Source organism: Erithacus rubecula (assembly GCF_903797595.1).
Source record: "Erithacus rubecula genome assembly, chromosome: 1".
Taxonomy (NCBI): Eukaryota; Metazoa; Chordata; class Aves; order Passeriformes; family Muscicapidae; genus Erithacus; species Erithacus rubecula.
The window spans coordinates 101,796,252-101,810,735 of record NC_136658.1 but is presented as its reverse complement, the minus strand read 5'-3'; the positions used below and the strand labels follow the sequence as shown (position 1 = coordinate 101,810,735).

At 37.7% G+C, this 14,484-nt stretch overlaps 1 protein-coding gene across 6 annotated transcripts in view; it reads right to left on the bottom strand.

The window, feature by feature from the left end:
* Nucleotides 1–2,987: 2,987 nt before the first annotated feature.
* GK (glycerol kinase) overlaps nt 2,988–14,484 on the bottom strand; it is a 33,314-nt gene continuing 21,817 nt past the window's right edge. For 3 of the 6 annotated variants that reach the window (XM_079315102.1, XM_079315104.1, XM_079315107.1), the window contains 6 exons: nt 14,207–14,291; nt 10,866–10,986; nt 10,531–10,674; nt 9,852–9,932; nt 8,324–8,410; nt 2,988–5,418 (listed from right to left, as the gene is read on the bottom strand). In XM_079315102.1, the coding sequence (XP_079171228.1) occupies nt 5,411–5,418; nt 8,324–8,410; nt 9,852–9,932; nt 10,531–10,674; nt 10,866–10,986; nt 14,207–14,291 (526 nt within the window). In that variant the 3' untranslated portion in view covers nt 2,988–5,410. The remainder of the gene's footprint in view (nt 5,419–8,323; nt 8,411–9,851; nt 9,933–10,530; nt 10,675–10,865; nt 10,987–14,206; nt 14,292–14,484) is intronic. The other 3 variants (XM_079315105.1, XM_079315106.1, XM_079315103.1) reach the window with 2 other exon arrangements.

Genomic DNA, 14,484 nt, shown 5'->3' with positions numbered 1-14,484 from the left:
ATAAGCTCTGTGGCAAATTTTTAGCAATGGCTCCACATGCCATAACCTAGGCAAGAAGGAGGGATAGGACTGAAAATTTAGTAAAAATAAGTAGTGAAGTGATAAAACCCCAACTCTTGAAGCTGTTTATGAAGTAGCAAAGGAAATGTGGGTGCTGTTGAGCAGGCAAACTCATCCTCTTGCCAAAACAAACAGAATACAACTGCAACTGGCTTTAGTGGTGGGAGGGAAAATGCTTGTTCTAAACAGAGACAACTGATGGCCAGAGCCATCCTGTCTGATTTCTAGTTGCACAACACCTAGGAAGTGTGTCAGGCAATCAGGAAGCTGGAGCTGCTGGGTCCCCAGCTCTGGAAGCACCCCATCCTTGCAGAACAGAAAAGGAACAGTGTGTGAGATGCTCCCAGCTGCCATGGGTGTACTGTGAATGATAGCCAGAGAAGGAACACCTAGGCCAGCAGCTGAAGGAAAAAAACACTACAGAAAAAAAAATTTAATTACTCCCAAACTGATGTCTTCCCATTACAAAAAACTTAAGGAACCCATACTTTTAGGTTTTACTAACTGCAATTTAACTGTGATGTCTTTGGAAGCACATTATCCCAAGCTTGCATTCTAGACTCCTTTGAACCACTTGGTGGTGTAATTCCCTATGAAAAATAGGGTGTTAGATTAAAGCAATCATAAATCTGAAAAATAATAATTTTACTTAAACTTCCACTGCAGCTGCTTAAGAGAATGTCTCACAGGACTAAACCAAGCAAGACAACCAGCCCACACAGTCAGGCTGACTCTTCCAAAGCAAATACGTGCACAGAGTAACACAGTAAGACTGCCAGCTGAAGAATGTTGAAATACAACAGTGGGTGACAGCTGTTTTGTACAAAGTGAACTGGTTTTGTCCAAATAAACCAGCATGGACTTTCCCCAGCCTGTGCTGGGATTGAGCTGTGGCTGATGTAACCATCCCCACAGATGGAGCAGGGCAGGAGGGCACCTCTGTCTGGGCCAGCCCTGTGCTCAGGGCAGTGTCCCATCAGGGTTTCAGTATCTTGGATGAAGATCCCACCTTTCTGAGCAGCCTGCTTCCTTGTGTGAGCACCCTCAGAGTAAAATGTTTTGTTTGAATGAGGTTTCCTGTGCTCACTTGTGTCCTTTGTCTTTTGTTCTGTCTCTGGGCACCTCTGAGAAGGGTCTGGCTTTTAGTCCTTGTGTCAGGAATTTATATCTGAGCTCTCTCCAAGTTGATTATGCCCAGGTGTCTCAACTTCTCACCCATGACAAATGCTCTAACTCTCCATCCTGTCACAGGTCTGCCTCTGTTGTTCTGTATCCCTCTCATCCTGGCAATCCCAGAGCAAAGTGAAACACTCCAGATATCACAGAATCATGGAATGCTTTGGGCTGGTAGGGATCTTAAAGATGATGCAGTTCCAACTGCTGTGCCTTGGGCAGGGACATTTTCCACTAGACCACGCTCAAAGCCCCATCCAACCTGGTATTGAACATTTCTGGGGGTGGGACATCCACAGCTTCTCTGGGAGCAGGGCTGAGTGAAGGATCACCTGCCCTGCCCTGCCCTGCTGCTGCCACTCTGCCTGACCCAGCCCCAGGTGCTGTTTGCTGCCTTTGTTCAACTTGTGTCCCCAGCACCCTGGACCTGTCCTGCAGAGCTGCTGCCCAGGGGGCTGGTCCCTGGCCTGTCCCAGTGCAGGGGTTTGCCCCTCCTGGGGTGGGACTTGGCTCTTCCCTCAGGCCCCTCTCAGCCCATTTCTCCAGCTGTACAGATTCCTCAGGGCAGATTGATCAGTACTACCTCCATAAATCCCAGCAACTTATATATAATATATATAGTTATTACAAAAACACATATGTGTTTGCATACAGCAATCATACTGGGCCCAGCTACAGCTCATAATGGGGCAGCATTCCAATAGCTGATACAGATCTAGGGCTACTTAGATGGAAAGATTAGAACTTGGATGGTGATGTGGATATTAAGAAGCTTGCTTATACTGCAGAGTTACAGGAACAGACATTATATTAGCTTTTACTGAAAAAAAATATTTATAAGCTTCTGAAACTGATTGAATTAATAAAATACTAATCTCTTAATATTCCAGCTTGATCAGTCATGAAATTTGAGTATGCCCTTGTGCAGGGCAGCTTTGGGCAAGGTTGCAATTCTGCTGTGTGAAAGAAAGACACTGGAGACTCATGAGCAGAGAGAGAAGCCTGATGTTGAGTGATAAGGTGTTACCTCAGGTTTGTGTGCTGATGTGAAATTTAAATGTACTTTTTTCCAGGGTGTGTGTCAGTGTGTCTGTTTTGTTTCTGACACACACAACTGATTTCCATATAGGACACTCAGGATTGGTAAAGGCTGTGGATGAAGGCCATATCCTTGGACAATCATGGAGCACTGGATGTGCAGAAGGCAGCTGGAAGCCACAAAGTGACACAGTGAGAATGCATCAGGTGTACTCCTTAAATGTAACCACCAGATACACCCCATGCTCCTTTCTTAAAATAACAGAAGCACCTTCTGCTCCCAGTTACCACCCACAGCAACGTTTGCTGTTTCATGAACATTTCTCCCCACAGCTCACAAAGGCTTTAGAATCTGTAGCAATTGCCAGATTATGGTATAAAACCAAAACCTGTTTGCTGTATTGGGCTCACCTTACCTTTGCATCAAACCTGTATTATGACCATGTTCCTTCCTCTCCTTTTACTTGTATTTTCCTGCTTTTTCCTGAACATGGAGGGACTTGAGGACATGTGATTTCTAATCCAGTGCTTGAGTCCTTGCATCACTGAAGCAGAATGCAGAACTGCATGTATTTCCCACCTGAGCAACTTAAAGCACGTCTCAGAGAGGATGCTTTACTTCTTTATATATGTCAGACTATATTCGTGCCTCATGAAAAAATATTAGTGGCAATGTGTCTGAAAGATGATGTGCAAGAATAAACCAACACCTTAGATCAATTCATTTATGGTACTTTAATACCAGGTTAATGTATTTCTCAATTAAGAATTTATAAACTGGTAATTCATTAAAAAAAAAAAAAAATCACAGCTTCACAAAAAGCTAACTTTAACAGTTTGTACCCTCCCCGCCAACAAGCAGTTTACAATATATTTCAACTATGTTGGTAGAAAGTTAACAGTGATGTGAAACTCTTAAAAAACATTTGCAACAGCAATTGAAAATAAAATATTGATCCTTATTCAGTGAAAAATTAATAAGAATTGTGTTTCCCAGTAAAAGATAAGTCAGAAAAGCAGCAAAAATTCCCTCTCCTACTTGTTAGGTACAAGCTTTCCCCCTGCCACATTTATCATGGGCAAAGGCAACACTTCAGCATTATTCGTTCCCAGGTTCAGCACTTCAGTGGTTTTGGCAAGAGTCAAAGGTCATATTCAAAAGTCCAGAGTTTGAGGTGTGTTCTGCCCCTACTCCCTGTGCTCCACAGGCTGCTCCACTCCTCTTCTTCGAGGTACAGTGGGATCAGAAACAGCTCAGAGTAAAGGTAAGGAGTATGAAAACTTTTCATGGGATCATATTCTTTTTTCACTCTTTATCTCTCCAATACAAACTGGAAACACCAGAAGTTTTGGCTGTCACACTTCACGTGTGAGTATTTACAGGAGAGACAGCATTTGAATGATGATGTTACATTTTCACTTGTGTACAAAATCCCTTCTCTCTGCTGAAGTTACACATGCAACCACAGGACGAAAAATGTTCCTTCTCTATCTTCTAAGTTAAAAGTCACATTTTCAAAAGTCATTGCACTTGACAATAAAAAGGCAATTAATATGCATTTGATATTAAATATATTTTACAGACCTGAACTTCTGTGCAATTCATTGCTTCAGACATATATAACATCCTTTTAAAAACTAGGCCTCTAATCAAAGAAAAACTTTGTTAAAGACAAAAAAATCTTTAAAAGCAAATGCACACAAAAACCTCTCCCTTTAACTCCTAGTGCATTTAAACACATCTTTGAAATTCTCTGTGTTGTTCCCACGTTTAACCTTGCTGCCATTCCATACTGATCCAACCTCACTACACAAGAACACCTTTTCCTTGACCTAGCCAATAAGGCTGGCATTTGAGATGCTGTTGGTGCACACAGGAAAGCTGAAGATAAAGTTATTGCTTTACTCCTTTCATGTGGAAAACAAAAGATTTCAAAGTGGATGGGATTCAGTCCTCACCATTGTCTGTAAATTCCAGTGGCCCATTTCAGGTGCCAGTAGTTACTCTACCAAGACAGAATTTTGGATTGTCCCAGCATATATTGCAACAACTTGCAGTTAAAATTATGGACATGGAAATTGAAAGGGAGATTTTGGTCCCTGAGATATACTAAATGAAATCAAGAACTAAAGCACTGATACTTAGTTTGGAATGGACCCTCTTTGAGGAAAACTAAGTTAGCTTCAACTTTCTAAAGTTTAACAAATTGTCACTTAAGCAGGATGACAGGATATACGCAGTATTGGTCAGGAAAAGGGCACTGTACAGAGTAGTCTGAAGAGTTATCAGTTGCTGAGGACCAAGCAGCTGTCCTGTCAATAGCATGCTGCATCCAATTTGTCCTTCCAATCTAGTACAAAACCACAAGATGAAACGTGGCCTTAATCAAAACACTATTTTCTCTCATCTCTTTAAAGGTACAACTACAGGACTTGGTGTCATATATACCTCTGACAGGCCAAGAGACTACATGTGCCAGAGCCAAACCAAACTTTTTAACCTTAAAACTGAATGTTTTAGCAATGCTCAGCAGACCATAGCAGCAAACTCCTCATTGCCAAACCAGTGGCAATGTGTGCTATGCTAATCTATCTTGGGCTAGTGTTTGAAAGGTTTGTACCATAGAAGGTGTTTCAGACCAGTGGCAACTACAATAAAACATCTTTGGCAACCATTGGCATATGAAAAGTAATTCACAACAGCTGGAAGAATTGTAAGATGTTTACAAAGTTCCATAGTGCATCATTAACTTTCTGAATTGTGTGCATGAAGTACCAAACTCCTGAAAAGGACAGCTAAACATCTGCCATCATTACCTCAGAGATTACACGTTTTTTTCATAAAACTTTCTCAGACAAAGTTAGGGCTTGTGAAATTTTATAGGATGATGTGAGATAGTCCACACAAAGGCTTCCAGTGCATTTGCAGCTGATTTGGGTAAAGGGACAGAGTAATGAAGGGCTGAAGACTGAATTTTCAGTGCACCACCAGGAAGTTATGCAGGGACTGGTGACAGATGGATTCATGAATAGATTGAGCCACAAAAGTAGCATAATCACGTTGGTGCTGGAATCTCTTCAGACAACAAAACAAAGCGAAACAGAAATCAGCTGCATCCAGTGAGTCCACTAAGTAGCCTTATTTACCTTAAATAAAAAATATGTGCATTAGGAACACAGAAATTATTCTAAAACATTAGTAACACTCTATAATACAGCTGAGCTATGAGATGAATTCAGTAAAACCAACTTCTGTTTTCAACTATTGCAATTATAAATTAGATAAGTCTTGTGACACCAGATAAGCCAGCTCTTAAGTGGGTGGGATGTGCACAGTAGAGGAGCAGAGACCACACTATTAAGATGGGTAAATTTTTAAGAAGTAGAAGAATTGAAAGAAGGTAATTTAAGCTTATTTTATACTAAATATGACCTCAACTTTCAGAAATTTGGGAAAATATTATTGCAACTATCTTGCAGAATATATAAATTAGTGTGAAATTTGGCAGTACCAATCACAACACAAGAAACTAAAAAAGGAAAAATAGAATCGTAAAAAAAACCCCACAGGGTATTTATGCAGGGAGAATATAGTTTTGCTGTCAGCACTGATGTCTCATTCATACAGCTATGGAATACATTGAAATGTCTCTGATGTCTATTTCCAAGATGAGTGTGAAAAAAAATCTTACCATAAGAACTCCAACTGTTATATAAAGCTTGCTTTGATAATGAAATAATACTATCCATTTCTCTCCAGGAGAGAAGAATGAAGATCATAAAATTAGCTACAAGTAATTGGCCTGATTTTGATGAAATTATGAAATAATATAATTAAATAGAGTATTGTTCAGTCATCAGGTGGCACATGAAAAGGCAGCTTAGCAGTTCTGTAAATAGGCTTTTGCTATGCTAGTGTTCTCTATTCTGGCACAGCAGATTTTTCCTTCACATTTCAGTAGCTGCAAAATCATGGCCCTGCCCTAGAGAGACGTGTTCAATATCAGCACTGCTGCTATGTGAGACTTACTGCTGCTTCAGCACATGAAGGATGAATTCAATCCTCCCTAAATTCAGTCCTCAAACCTACTACTCTGATGACTGCATTGGAGTTACAATGTTTCACTAAAAGATAAAATGTACCAAATTAATTAAATGGAGTTTCTGTGCTGAATTAGAAGGAAAGCCTAGTCAGCAAGTTATAGCTTTAAAAACAAAAGGATATTTACCAGAGCAAGTGTCTAAGGGGGAGGCAGCCGTGCTCCAGCTGACAATGCAAATTCTGTATCTCATGTTCTACACTAATGCACAGCTGGGCAAAACTACAACCTGTAGGTAACATCACTCTTGCTGTTCCTTTTGAGACCTCATAATTTTAAAATAAAGAGCAGGAATTTCTTACAACTTCTCCTCTTCCCATGATTACCATGTAAATAGTAATGCAATATATTAATATATAAAATAATTATACTGGTATATGTAACAACTATATACACATAGTAATAGCAAACATATTGATAGTTACTGTTATCTGAAAATAAGGTAAAAAATGGGTTCTAAAGGCCACAGTGAGTTGAGATGACTATGTTCCTCAACTGTGGGTCAGAAAGGCACTGACAAGCTTAAAGACAGGAGAAAAAGAAATATTTGCTTGTGAGTTCCAGTAGTGCAAGTTTAATATGCAAGTTACTGATTAGTTGTTTTTAAAAAGCAATCCCAGAATTTAAGTTGCTTATTGGCTCATTTATCATTGATTTTCCATCTTATTTTAGGTACTCTCAATGTGGTGAAGCACCTGACCCAGAATTTATGGTCATGCTACTTTGTTCAGCTTGTTAAAAATTTACCCACTTATTCACAGCTGGTTTTATTTTATTCTTCATAATATAGATATTTCTCACTCACAGATACATTCCAGAGTTAGTAAATCACTGCCAATCCATTTGTTCATTTTGATTTTTGCCTAGCACTTCTTTAGTTTGATTTTAGTTCTCCTACAAGCTGCAACGATCTCTTCCATGCAATGAAAATTACAATTGAATAGTTAATTCAGGCTGAATGAGTAGAAACAAAATACAAACACATCACCACGGGAGCATGCTGTTTGTCCATTTAATTAACACCTCCTGCCTATCCTTCCAAAACCAAAACAAAAAAGAAAACTAAACAACCCCCAATCAGCTTACTAAGCTGCAACAATGCTTATACTGTAAAATACTTTCTCTGGAATGAGATTCTGTGACAAAGAATAAATGACATAATCAAATAAGCTTCCTCTTCTTACCGTGAGAATGTCTTTATGAAATGTCTTACTTCTGGCATAAGTTAACTAACACTTTCATCTATATTAACAGTTTTCTCTTAAAATAAATTGTATATTAACAGATTGAAGATGCATCTTCATTGCATATGCACACAGCCCCTTCCCAGTTTTGCAGCTAAGCCTTCTAGGATGTCTTCTTTTTAGAATAAATTAATTCACTTTTCCATCAAGAGCAAAGTACAAGAAGAATATTTTATAGATTTAGTAAACAAAGACTTTTGAAAATAGAATAGTTTCAAGGGCTCCAGAAAAATTAAAACAGGTGCATGAAGCCTTTCAGGGACAGAAGAAATTTTCACTTAACTTAAACAAGATCCTCAAATTAATTAAAAACAATGCAAGAAGAAATACAGGATAAAGGATGGAACCTATCTGCCATGCACACTGTAAAGCAGGCAATGCATAAGTCTGCTAGACTGCTCCAATCTGTATCCCTTTTATAACCTGTGTGCAGTCTGCACAGACAGACAAAGGGAAGGAGATTCCGAGGTTTCATGTGCATCCAACGACTACAAATTAAATGGCACATGAGGATGGAGTTGAGATGGCATCCCCTTGGCTCCCTTAGGTACATTGTGCCTGATTCACACCCTCAAACGTTTGTGTGCATGAACAACAAAAAGCATCAGTCATTTTTGCTAGAGACAGACAGATGGAATACAAAAAACCCCAAAAACTTAAAATAGTGCAGACAGTTTTTAAAGTGATCTCATTCAAATGACAACTAACCTGAGACGTACTTTGATCCGATTAACATTACCATGCTAGCCATAACAAAAAAAACCATAGGCAGACTATAGAAGATACTAATGTCACCTGATGGCATCCAGGGGACGGTGTTTCCAGTCAGGCAAATCAAAAGAGAAATATATATTTAAATTGCAGCATATGTGTTAAATATATATGAAAAGCAAAAAGTAATAAGTGTAGCGACATTTGCAGAAGAACTAAAAAAATATTATGCATAAACCCCATAATAATTCAAATCAGGTTCTCTCTGTAAGAGTTCAAGTCCAAATTCCACGGTCAGCACTATCTAGGTTGAGCCCATTTCTAGTATTCTCCAATCTTAACCTACCCCTAAAATATCGAAGAACTAAGGAAAATAACATTTTCCCCCCAGGTATTAAACCAGAAAATCACTAAAGTAAGTTTTGATAAACATATCTCTTCACAAATTGAAGAAAAAAACCCCAGATTTGTTTGTTGCAATGCAGAATTTTTTATCCTAGTAAGAAAAGCATCAAGTTAGATGCAAGGGCACTAAATTATAAAGGTCTATATTGAAAGAAATCATATTGCTCATGTTAGGTTATCTGTTTCCCTTCCCAACAGCCCTTACAGAATTGTTTGTAAACCACAGTGTTAAATAAAATATTTAAAGCAACATATAGGATGGCAAAAGAAAAACTTTATCTTTCAAGGAGAAAGTGACCACCATGCAGCTTGAGGGCTCCAACTGTGAATTTTGGATTGTGGGCTGAGTTTAAATTTTTAAGGATTCTTTACTTAATACTTTTAATTTTAATAGTTTTTCCAATAAAATGGAAATTAAATGAAGATATAGCCTATAAATTATGTGTTATATTATTACTCAGGACTAAAAACTAATCCCAATATAGTACAAAAATAAAAATTCAAATTATAGGTCACAGAAGACTGCAGGTTTAATTTAATTCAAATGTGACAAAATGAGAAAGTCCTCTACTTCAGAAGAAAGATCTTATTCAGTCCCTCAAATGTGTTTTCATATTTTTTGTATGTGAACAACAGGTCTGTGTAATTCTTGACTTCACGATAACTCCTTGCTCTTATCCCTATGGGTCAAATAGATTTTGATGTGGATATCAATCCCTCCTTCCAACACAGAATGAAGGCAAGATACAGCAAGCAAAACCACAGGATGGAACTTTTCTTCTTTGCAGCATGAGGTTATGGTATAAGAAAGTTTACAAAGTCCCTGTGCTCTTAGAACTGTGCTGTATCTCGTCTTACAGGTGAGATTTTTTCCTTTGTACATCAGAGCCATTATGCAAAACGTGCAGCTGTTCTACAAGATACTGCTTGTGCCCTCCTTTCAGAAGGAAGACCCAGCTATATATTTTCCTGCTTTGTCTCCACAGAGGATTTAAGTAATGATCTTTAAATCACTATAAAAATCCAGATATGGTATGAACAGAAAAGGTCAACAAAGCAAGATGAGCTACCTAGGCTAACTGGCTACTTACTACCTGACCTGCATTAATTTCTGGATTACCATTTGTATGAGCTTCAGATTTCTCCCATCCCATAGACTTCATCACAGCTTTCTTCCATCTGGCATAGCGATATTCACTTTCTGAAATTAAGAAATCAGAAAACAGAAAAGCCTCTCAATACATAGGAATACAACCACAAGTATTTAAGAACCAGATACAGCAATATGAGTTTTTCACTCTTTTGTACAGTATCACTTCTTTGCACAAAGAAAGAAATATAAATTACTTTTTTGAACACAAAAAAACTCCACCCCAAACACCATAGTTATGTATAATAAGAAGAAATAAAACAAATTTTCTTCATGTTCACCAATGAAAAGATTTACAAGTACAACAAAATTAAGCAATTGATATTTATGTAGAAACCCTTCAAATGCTGTCTTGAAGTAAGGATTTTAGAAGTAATTATAATCAAAATGGTAAGATAAAATTATGTACCAAAAAATTAAGAAATAATTGAAAATACAAAAAAGCATTTATCTTGCACAGGGATTAATTATGTCAAGTACATACTTTCCATCTCTATAAGCACTTAAGAACTGATGAGAAAGATAGCTAGCTAAAGAGCAATAATTAATGTAGGCTTTTTAAAACCAAAAGAAGAGTACCCAAAACCAGTCCTGTCAACATCTGTGGAAAAAATAAGTTTGCAACTCAAATAACATGAAAAGGTTTTACCCTCTGGGTTGATCTGTGGTTCAAATCGTTCACATGTTACTGTTGTCAAATCTCCAGGATTCAGACTCCAAACTTCAACACCTTCTGCAGCTCCTGCTGCCATAGCAGCTCCTAAAGCTGTTGTTTCAGGCATTGATGGCTTTACTGAAGCAAAACACAGACAAGATCACAATGATTTTTAATGGAAGTCACCTTGATGACATCAGAACTAAAGATTGATATATCTACCAAGGTACAATAACAAAGCAAGCTACCCAATTTGCTCTCAACAGCCATTACAAACAAATGCTGTTTTCAGCATCAAAAAGAAAGCAGCAGCTGTAAATTAATCTTACCTACTGGAATACAGAGAATGTCTGCTTGGAGTTGCATAAGGATTTTGTTATTGGTCATTCCTCCATCTACTTGTAACTGATTTAGTGGAATCCCACAGTCCTTGTTCATGGCATCTAGAATCTTAAGAGTAATACATGTTACAATTTAATTGGACAGAAATGCTCTGATACCCTCCTAGTGTAAACCACTGACACTACAGCATTTGCTGCAGAGGGTTAAGTAGATTATTACTGTCCCCTATAAATAAAAAGGCAAAACAGACTTAATGACAGCACAGTTTGGTTTAATATATAGCACATGCATTCTCTTCATTACAGAAATCATAGTGTAGGACACCATTTTCCTTAGGTCCTCTAGATGTAGCCTATTTGCTGCTTATGTGGCCTGAGAAGAATTTTAAGAAAAGCTGATGAGAACATTTATCAAAGCTAACAAAGGAAGCAGCAATAATAAAGGTAGTCCTTCAGTTGATCATTCTTTGTCTAGATACTTTCTCTAATTTGATGGATTAAAGAATTGAATAATTAAAGCATTTGGCAATCTGGAAGACTCTTCAATAAGAACTGAGGAATGTTAAAATGTTTTGAAAGAACAGACTCTTCAAATATTTTCAATTACTTGCTGAAAACTGAGAATTTTATATCAAACAAAACAGAAAGAAGAAATAAACTGCTAGTGTAACTTTTTGTAAAATTATCTTTCTTTTTTTTGGGCACATTCTCTAGCTGAAATGTGTTGAAGTGTTTGCAAGGGATAATTAACTAAGATGGAGTATTTAATTCACTGATACCTCCCAATATGCTTTAAAGGGTTTCCTAAAAACATAAGACTTGCCTCAAACCTTAGCTGATGACAACACCACAAGCACCATTAAATACAAAATAGTGGATTTTTTTAAGGTTTTCTAAAAGTAGTCAGTTAAATGTCTCATTTATATTTTGTAAGGCTAGTGCATAATTTTTGTTGACAAGTTAGGCATTAACAAGTACAGAATGACTTTCTGAAATTTTTCTGTGTATTTAATTAAAAACAGGCTTTTTTCTCAGCTTTAAATGACAAAGTGACACAGACAACAAAAAGAGACCAAAACTACAGTGCATTCTGCCCTGTTCTGTAGCTCACAAAGTACCCAGTAATACAATATTCACCAGGAAAAGTCAACATGCAATTTAAAAAAAAACAAAAAAACCCTGTAGATTTGCAAGACATTGAAAACTATGTGGAGATGAACCATCCAAAAGATTCTCACAGTTTTCAGGAAGCAAGCCAGCAAGGTTCCTTACCAGAAAAATCTTTAAAGGAACTAAAGGACCTGCCCAGGTTAAATACAGGTTAAAAATTAGAAGGTAAGAAAAGTAAGGCCAGTTTTCATGGTGGCAGCATCTGCCTATTGGCCTGCACTGTTCACTTGAAATAAATTGAAAACTTGGATTCTTGCACAAAGTCTGCTGGCAGTACTATATTACATACATCACATACATAATTTTACACTGATATTATCTGCTTTTTTTATCATTCAGAACTTCAGCACCACTGAGGGCTCTAGGTTTGTTTATCACTGTGTAAGAGTATGTTGGATCTGCACGCACTCAGCAGAGATTAAAATAATGAAAAGAATGCTAGAAGCCAGGAAGGGATGAAGGAACAAAACAAATCATAGTCATGATGCTGCTATCTCTATTGTACTGAGGTTGGATGAAGAGCAAGGATCCAAGCATGCAAATTTTTCCTAATGGCAGCATTTTACAGCTCTTAGAACTGAAAAATTGCTTGTTTTTTCCAAAATGCCTTCTGGAAGAAAAAATGTAGAAACGGTCTGCAAAAGGAAGAAGCTTTTTGGATAACAAGGTACTCAGAGGGCATGAGTGTCACAAACAGGCAAGAACTCCAATGAAGATGACATTTGAGGGTTTTCTGAAGACTTTCATTTTCATTGGAATTGAAAGAACTTTGTTTTTCACAAGGCTAATGATTGTATCTTTAGAAAACATTAATATATTTTACCTGTGTTGCTAGGACTTAATCTGTTAATTTAAGAGTGTCCAGTGCCTGATCAGGCACTCCTGTCATTGTGATAAAATCAGAGTGACTGAAGTATGGGGAAGTGTTAGATCTCTTCAAACAGTGAACTTCACCCTCACTCAGTCTGACAGCTTTATTCCCCTCTCTCCTTCTCCCAGCCACATGCCCTGCCTTGCATTCTGACATTTGCTGAATGCCTCTGTGAGGCAGCTGAGGTCATTAATCCAGCAGAAAAATAGCCCAGCAAAAAAAGGGATAATTTTCTGCTGGAAAGTTCACTGAGCTGTCACATGAGAGGGAATGGATGGGAGGATGGACAAGGAAAGAGAAGCAGACAACAAATCAGTTCAGTTGCCTGTAACTTTACCCTGACTTCTAGTACAAGAATTAGAAAATTAGAATGCCACTTCCAATTTCCTTCACAACCTTCTGAGGACTCAGAGACTGTCAGCACAGCTTGAAAAGCAGAAGCCTGGGTGAAATTTCTGTCAATCTTTTTCAATGAGTACTTTATTCTATGTACCTACAGAAACAGCACACTGCTTCCCTCATCTTACAAGGCTTGAGCAGGATGCTAATTTAAAAATTACTATGTTTAAATAACAGCACTTTAATTCATGTAATCAAATTAAGATTTGACTGTTATCCTGCAAGGTCTAGGGATTTAATTTCCTTCTGTATTTGCACAGAACCCAGGGACTGCAAACAGAGGGAGGAGTAGATAGTGATATAAAGATCCAATGTCCATGCTTATATCAACTCCTTTAATTTGGCTGGGAGATTAATTTCCTCTGTGACAATTTTGGTTGGCTGTTACTGAATGACAGCTGAGGCAGTGAAGGATGGAACAGGCAGGAAGTAAAGCCAGACTTCCCTTGGTATGTTTGCTGCTATCTTGCTTTAACTCCTTTTAGTTCTTGTTTACCAAAAGCAACATAAGACATCTCTCATCATATCACAGCAGACCATAAAGTCTAGTTTCCTACACTACTGAAACTTTGTAGTTATGTCACTAGCCCTGCCCTTTTAAACATTCTATGCTCTGCCCCTCAAAATAGTCCCAAAATACTTTCACCTTATTTTACATGCTGATAAGAAATAGCATTACCACTCCAAAAAATAACACTCAATTTTAACTAAGTCCACAGGAGCAATTTTTCAACATTAGCAACAAGTAAAGACAAGAATAGCATCCAAATGCAATATAAAGCATATGACTATCTTCATTAAATCTTTTAAATCTCCTCTTTTCCTGAAGAGCTGCAGTTCCTGTTATCACACTAATTTACAATTAATTTAGGACCCAATTTGCCTTTACCTCTCGTGTTTGAAAGCAGACTGCTTCTAGTGCAGCAAAGGCAATGTGATTCTTATTTGTAAACTGAGTAAGGCCACAAATGATACTGTTGAAGAGAGAAAAAAACAATTAGGACACTCCTCTTTATCAGACATAAACCTATATTTCACACCTAGGTCTTCTAATTCAAATTTCATTCAGTTCCATTGTATGAAGACTACTTTTTAATGTTAAAAAGCTTGGTTTTCTTTAATCTAAACTCTCTCATTTCCCTGACAAGGTGCTTTCAGGGTCCAATC